At 37.4% G+C, this 7,552-nt stretch overlaps 1 protein-coding gene across 1 annotated transcript; it reads right to left on the bottom strand.

Moving 5' to 3' along the window:
• Positions 1-2,098: 2,098 nt before the first annotated feature.
• LOC123886438 lies at positions 2,099-4,609 on the bottom strand. The gene has a single exon (XM_045935754.1). It carries the CDS (start codon positions 4,607-4,609, stop codon positions 2,099-2,101), a length of 2,511 nt encoding a protein of 836 aa, XP_045791710.1.
• Between the last annotated feature and the right edge of the window lie 2,943 nt (positions 4,610-7,552).

Raw genomic sequence — 7,552 nt, 5'->3', positions numbered from 1 at the left:
TTGGTCGTTTCCCAAAGACTCACAATCAGTTTAACAATATTAGACACAATTCAAAAGCTATAAAATCTGGGGTTTTTGTTTGTGGAAGCAATAACAAAGATTACGAATTTAATTAATATAAAAGCAATCAATCCATTGGTTTTAGGCAACTTTGTTTATCATCTATCATAGGTTCTTATATGAATATTCATACAGTTTATGCTTCGGCTGATTATAGAACTAATTTAACAAGCGAAAATCAGTTTTATAACGAATTCGTTGATTAAGCACCAGCGTGTTCGACTAACTATGACGATGATCAAGCGTCACCAATAACACAGTTAAAAATCATAACAATAATTCGGCAGCCCTATTTTGCAAGCGAAAATAATATAACAATTTCCTATTCAGATTAATTTGAACAAGCGTGAATTAATTTGAATAGTCTCAATGTTATGAACGTGAAACAAAATAATTAAGCATCAATTGCATCAACTCATACACAAAAGAGAGACAAGAAAATTGATATATGATAAGCATAAACATAACGATTTGCTATTAAAACCGAACCTCAAGATTCGAGAACAAAGTTCCTTACACCAATGGATCAATAGAAGTTTAGTTCTCCATGGAAGATGACGGCTGCTCTAGGGTTTGAATATTTCGTGAACAGTGAATGAATAACCCTAGCTGCCTTTTTTTCGGTTTAAATAATACATGGAACGGGCCTTAAAACAATTGGGCCGAAAAATATAAAGTTGTGCTGAATTAAATTCGTCTGGAACATAAACGCAATTATTTGACACACTTGCGCTCCGAACTGGGTTTTGGCCTCAACATGAAAGTCGTAGCTCTTGATCTCAGCTTTCCAACGCATCTTCCCGCGCCTCAATCCGATATTTGTAACTCCAGTTATGACCTGCGGACCGGAAGGGTGTCAAAGTGCTATTTATTCATAAATTAAGTGCGAAAATAAAATAGAGTTAGAAATAAACTTAAATATAAAAACACCTTAAAATAGTGAAAATAGTAAATTAAACCATAGGAATACACTAGTACAATAGTAGAAGAATGTGCATTAAAATGCACTGATCAAATTCCCCCACACTTGAACTTTTGCACTCCGAGCAAAACTCAAATGAAAAATTTAAAAACAAATCACAAGCAGTCAACATATTCCAGGTTTCAAGCTTCAAACCTTGGGTCAAAATTCAAAGATTGGCACAATTCTTATCTATCAACTTTCAATAATAATCTTGCGTGTGTGTGTGTACTGTCTCCCACTGTCAACCAAAGTAATGTCAAGATCCCTCTCTGAAACTACCATTCTAGATGCTAAGTTGTCATTTTTTTCCTATAATTTTGGATTTAACCAGAATTTCAGACTAGGGGGGGCTATTTCTTTTCAAGAGATCAAAAGCTTTTCAACATCAACTCAGGGGCAACTACCTTCAAGCTTTATTATAGTTTATTATTATTTATTGCTTTTAAGCTTTAGGTACTACTCCACCTTTTCACCTGACGGGATCTTACTTGTAATAAGTCCAACCTGTTACTCAGAGCAGAGCATCCTACACAACACTTGTTCCTCCAGTTTCGGGCCCAGGAACTTGTTCCTCCAGTTTCGGGCACAGGAACTTATTATATTCATTAGTTTTAGCTCTTAAACAGTTTCCCTTTTTCTCAATTAATAGCAATGATCGGTCTATCTGTTACTCTAGCCTTTCCCCCACACTTAGTTCTAATCATACCTCCATTATATTCAAATTAGAGAACTTAGTCTAAAGAATAAATATTTCAGAGATTTATCTAGACATTACTAAGTTTGACAGTGTTCAAGCAGTTGTGCATTAAGTTGCAAAGACTATCATGTCAAGTATCAAAACAAAAAACTCCAAAAATTTCACTGACCCTACAGCTATCTGCCCTAGCCTTAGAACATGTGACTACTCATGATGATTTATTTTATTATTATTATTATTATTATTTTTTTTTTTTTAAAAAACACAAAAATGTAAATGTAAATGTAAAATGTCCCAACCCCACACTTAAACCAGACAGTGTCCGCAATGTAATCTAAACATAAAGTGAGAGTAAAGGAAGGAACACACCTGAGGGGTTAAGGTGTTGCGGCTGGTGCTGGTGCTTCTATGTCTGGTGGTTTTGGTGGAAGCCCTTCCACACTTTTATGGAGCAGCTTCAACCGCTGTCCTTTTGCTTTGAAAACCTTGCCAGTACCTGTACTTTTAATTTCTATAGCACCAGAAGGAAAAACATTAGTCACGATAAAGGGGCCAATCCACTTGGATCGAAACTTACCAACCATATCTTTCAGGCGAGACTTAAACAGCAAGACTTTTTGGCCAACAGAAAATTTCTTTTTGGAAATCATCTTATCATGGAAGTGCGTAGTCTTTTCTTTATCATGGGAGTGTTTGGTTGGGGCAGCCGGAATGTCAAGAACTTTAACCGTACAGACTGCCTCATTGACAACAACTTCACCTGTATGAATGTTATTATCCTGCAAATCAGATTCAATCTTAGCACAAACAGAGCAAAGGTTAGTGTTAGTAACTAAATCCATATAAAAAACAGAATGTTCTTCCACGGGATGTTTCATGGCATCAAAAATGTTAAACTTAGCGACAATGTCGCCAAACTCCATGGACATGGTTCCATCATAAACATCAACTTTTGTTCTTGCCGTTCTCATGAATGGTCGGCCTAGAATGATGGGTGCCCTGCTGGAATTAGTTTCTCCCTCCATGTCTAGAATGTAGAAATCTGCAGGAAGAATCAAGTCATTAACTTGCACCAGGACATCTTCTACCTTCCCAGCAGGGCGGGCATTGCTCCTGTTTGCTAATTGCACGATTAAACCTGTAGGCTGCAAAGGACCAAGATCAAGGTTATTATAAATAGAAGTAGGCATAACATTAATACCTGCTCCCAGATCAAGCATACAATTTTCAAACTTGTGATCCCCAATGGAACAGGGAATACCAAAAACTCCTGGATCATCACACTTTTCTGGCATGGTCTGACTGAGAACTGAGACATTAGCTGAGGAACCATTTTTGGGCTGAATGAAAGCAGAAACATTTCGTCCCAAACTGACTCTCTCATTTCCCTTCAACTTCCTCTTGTGTGTGCACAAGTCTTTCAGGAATTTTGCATATTTAGGAATCTGTTTAATTGCATCAAGGAGAGGAATGTTAACCGCACATTTTCTGAATACATCTAAAATCTCCTTGTCTTCCTCAACTGTCTTCTTGATATTTTTCTGCACCCTTTGAGGAAAAGGAATTGGTGGCACATATACTCTTTCTTTTTCGGGTTCGGTCTCAGTTGTAACAGAAGGAGGTTCAGGAGCAGATGATGATGCAACGGTTTTCTTCTTCTTTTTCTCTGGAGCTGGTTCTGACACTCTTCCAGATCTCAAAGTAATTGCACTCACATTCACATTCGGATTCGGCACTGTTTGTGCAGGAAGGTTACCAGAGCCTTGGGCTTGTAGTTGGCCTATTGCATTGGCCATTTGTCCCATCTGCGTTGTCAGGTTCTGAATGCTAGCATCTGTTCGTTGTGCCAGTTGCTTGACAAGGTCTTCCAGTGAAGAAGTGGCTGGTGGGGCAGCAGGGGCTGCAGCTTGTGACTGATTCCCATATTGGAGGTTTTGATGATTCCTCCAACTAGGGTGATATTTGTTGGTGGAGAGGTCAGGATTGTTGTACCTGTTTTGATTGTAAAGGGCTGCTGCTGCTGCATATGCTTGAGGAAGCTCAGTTATTGTTTCATCTTGTAGAATGGGGCATGTATCAGTCGGGTGCTCAGAAGAAGTACAAATACCACACACTTTTGCTGGTTGAGCTTTGCTAACTGCCAACTTTTTCACCAAGGAAGTAAGTTCATCAATTCTAGCATCAAACTTGGTTTCGAGCGCCTTGATGGAGGAAGAGGAAGACTGAATCTCATTTACACTTGCAGAATTATTTCTGGTTGTAAACTGTTGCGAGTTGAGTGACATGTTCTCGATCAAGGCCTTTGCAGCAGCTGGAGTTTTATCAACAAGTGCTCCACCACTTGCAGCATCCAAAATGTTTCGATCCATTGGTAGCAACCCTTCATAGAAATATTGGATGAGTAATTGCTCGGTGATCTGGTGTTGGGGACAACTAGAAACTAGCTGCTTGAATCTTTCCCAGTATTCTGCCAATGATTCGTTTCCCTGCCTAATGCCGCATATTTCTTTTCTGATTAACGCAGCTCTAGAAGCGGGAAAGTATCTCTCTAGAAAGACCTTCTTCAAATCATTCCAAGTTGTGATAGAATTCGGCTCAAGATAGTACAACCAATCTTTGGCAGCACCCTGGAGCGAGAATGGAAAGGCTCTAAGCTTGATATGATCCTCTGTTATACCTTCAGGCCTCAATGGTGTAGAACAAACTACCTGAAATTCCTTCAAATGCTTATGCGGATCCTCACCTGCAAGACCATGAAACTTGGGCAACAAATGTATCAAACCAGATTTCAATTCAAAAGGAATATCAACGTCAGTATATTGAATGCATAGACCATTGTAATTGACATCAGGAGCAGCAAGCTGCCTTAGTGTTCTTTGTTCAGCCATGTTATCAAAAGCAAGTTTAGAATCAAATAAAGTATGCAAAGAGAAACTATGTAAGAATCAGAATCAGACTCGTTAATGAAACAAATAGAAAGAAGAGATATGGTTAAAATAGATTCAAAAAAATATAAAAACACGAAATTTAGTCTAATTAAGTAAAATAAGAATTTTGGAAATTAGTTTGGAATTTTCTGAAACTATAAAAACAGAAATAAATTAAAATAAAATAGTAAAACACGGAATTTGGACTTTTTAGGTTGCCGTCACCTATTTTGTTCCAAAATAGGGGATTTTAAACTCTGATTTTTTTCTGATGAACAGGTACAGGAAAAACTCGATTTAGAAAAGATTTTCCAGAAAACTGTTTTTTTACGAAAACTGATTATTAGGGCACGTAAAATCCAGAAAACACGAGAAAGCAAAGGCTAGAACGCAACCACACAGAAACTGAGTCTAATATTAGCTAAAATCAATTGAGAGTCCCCGGCAGCGGCGCCAATTTGATCACCGTCGTTTCGTGATCAAAATAATTTTAAAATAAAAAGTAGTACAAGGTAGTTAACCTTGGTCGTTTCCCAAAGACTCACAATCAGTTTAACAATATTAGACACAATTCAAAAGCTATAAAATCTGGGGTTTTTGTTTGTGGAAGCAATAACAAAGATTACGAATTTAATTAATATAAAAGCAATCAATCCATTGGTTTTAGGCAACTTTGTTTATCATCTATCATAGGTTCTTATATGAATATTCATACAGTTTATGCTTCGGCTGATTATAGAACTAATTTAACAAGCGAAAATCAGTTTTATAACGAATTCGTTGATTAAGCACCAGCGTGTTCGACTAACTATGACGATGATCAAGCGTCACCAATAACACAGTTAAAAATCATAACAATAATTCGGCAGCCCTATTTTGCAAGCGAAAATAATATAACAATTTCCTATTCAGATTAATTTGAACAAGCGTGAATTAATTTGAATAGTCTCAATGTTATGAACGTGAAACAAAATAATTAAGCATCAATTGCATCAACTCATACACAAAAGAGAGACAAGAAAATTGATATATGATAAGCATAAACATAACGATTTGCTATTAAAACCGAACCTCAAGATTCGAGAACAAAGTTCCTTACACCAATGGATCAATAGAAGTTTAGTTCTCCATGGAAGATGACGGCTGCTCTAGGGTTTGAATATTTCGTGAACAGTGAATGAATAACCCTAGCTGCCTTTTTTTCGGTTTAAATAATACATGGAACGGGCCTTAAAACAATTGGGCCGAAAAATATAAAGTTGTGCTGAATTAAATTCGTCTGGAACATAAACGCAATTATTTGACACACTTGCGCTCCGAACTGGGTTTTGGCCTCAACATGAAAGTCGTAGCTCTTGATCTCAGCTTTCCAACGCATCTTCCCGCGCCTCAATCCGATATTTGTAACTCCAGTTATGACCTGCGGACCGGAAGGGTGTCAAAGTGCTATTTATTCATAAATTAAGTGCGAAAATAAAATAGAGTTAGAAATAAACTTAAATATAAAAACACCTTAAAATAGTGAAAATAGTAAATTAAACCATAGGAATACACTAGTACAATAGTAGAAGAATGTGCATTAAAATGCACTGATCAATGAGCAATTTATTTTTGCTTCCAACTCTAAAAAACTAACCTCCATTGGCTTTGATAAAGGATTTCTTGGTGTGTTCCGTTAGAAGGGAACTGATGTCTTACTAGATGTTGGAACATCTGATGGAACATCTGACGAGCAGATTCTGCAGAATTTTGTTGGATGACAGTAGGGCATGGCAGATGCTTGGGTGCTAAACAAGTGTGTGTTGGTTACATATGTTTGGAACCTTCTCCTGACCTGGAAGAGGAGGCATCTGTGTCTTAGATGGGTTCTACGTTAGAAACATGTCTTAGATAAGTTTGTTGGGACACGATCAACATATGGTTGACCTCTTGGGTTAGTTCATGTCTGATCCAAGTAAGTGGTAGTTGAAGTTGTGTGCAGTGTTGATGTGTTATCTGATGTTTTAACCATGCATGTTATATTCGTGTGATAATATCTAGTTGTATGAATGCATGATTAAGCAATGAGGATTTATTATTGTTGGGACCAAAGGATTATGGTTCTCTGGTATTTTTGGTGAAGTTAATTCTTTACCATGTGCATTAAAGATATCTTTTGAATTAAGATTGACGAAGTTTTTACTTCCCTTCAAGATGAGTGTTTGTGTTGAAGTAAAATGAAGTATATGTTGCATCCCTCTCTCCATTGTCAGGTGCACGTTAATCAAGGGAAATCCATCTGATGTTGTTAATACTTCCACTAAGGTCACAAGTGAGTTTGTTGATGAGTCTCTCAAAGGATCTGTCTCTGAAAATGATGTTGTGTTGAATGATGGCACATCTTTGGCACCTAAGACTGATGTTGTGCTAAGTACTGTCACATATGTGATACTTGATATTATGTTGGATCAAAATATTCCAGATACCTGTTAGAGGGAATCTCCTCTATAGGTTCAGAAGAATGACATCAAACATCTCAAATTAAGACGAGAGGTTTGAACATTAGAAGAAGCTTTTGAGATGTATAATATGCACGTCCCTGCATTTGTGGATGATTTGATATTGAAGGTTGATCAACTACTGATGGTTGATTCTCCTGTGTCCCCTTGCAAGAGTTATGGACTACTATGGTATCTCCAGACCATAGTTCAGGATGAAACTGCTGGGATTGAGCTTGATGTCAGAATTAATGTTGAAACATCTTCTCCAACATCTGCTTCTTCAGTCAAGGAAGCTGGTTCTACTCAGGGTGGAGTACAAGGTCAAGAAACTGACCTAATCTGGAATGATTTTTTTGTAAGAATAACTGTCATGAGTGGATGTTATTTGTTGGTGCCATATATGTGCAGAAGAATGATGTCAGAT

This window comes from Trifolium pratense, linkage group LG5 (assembly GCF_020283565.1).
Source record: "Trifolium pratense cultivar HEN17-A07 linkage group LG5, ARS_RC_1.1, whole genome shotgun sequence".
In the NCBI taxonomy this organism is placed as follows: domain Eukaryota; kingdom Viridiplantae; phylum Streptophyta; class Magnoliopsida; order Fabales; family Fabaceae; genus Trifolium; species Trifolium pratense.
The sequence above is the reverse complement of the archived record's forward strand: the minus strand, read 5'-3'. Positions and strand labels throughout refer to the sequence as shown.

Bases quoted from the DNA above. Each gene is read 5' to 3' on its own strand.
- LOC123886438 (XM_045935754.1), bottom strand. From the start codon at position 4,609: ATGGCTGAACAAAGAACACTAAGGCAGCTTGCTGCTCCTGATGTCAAT.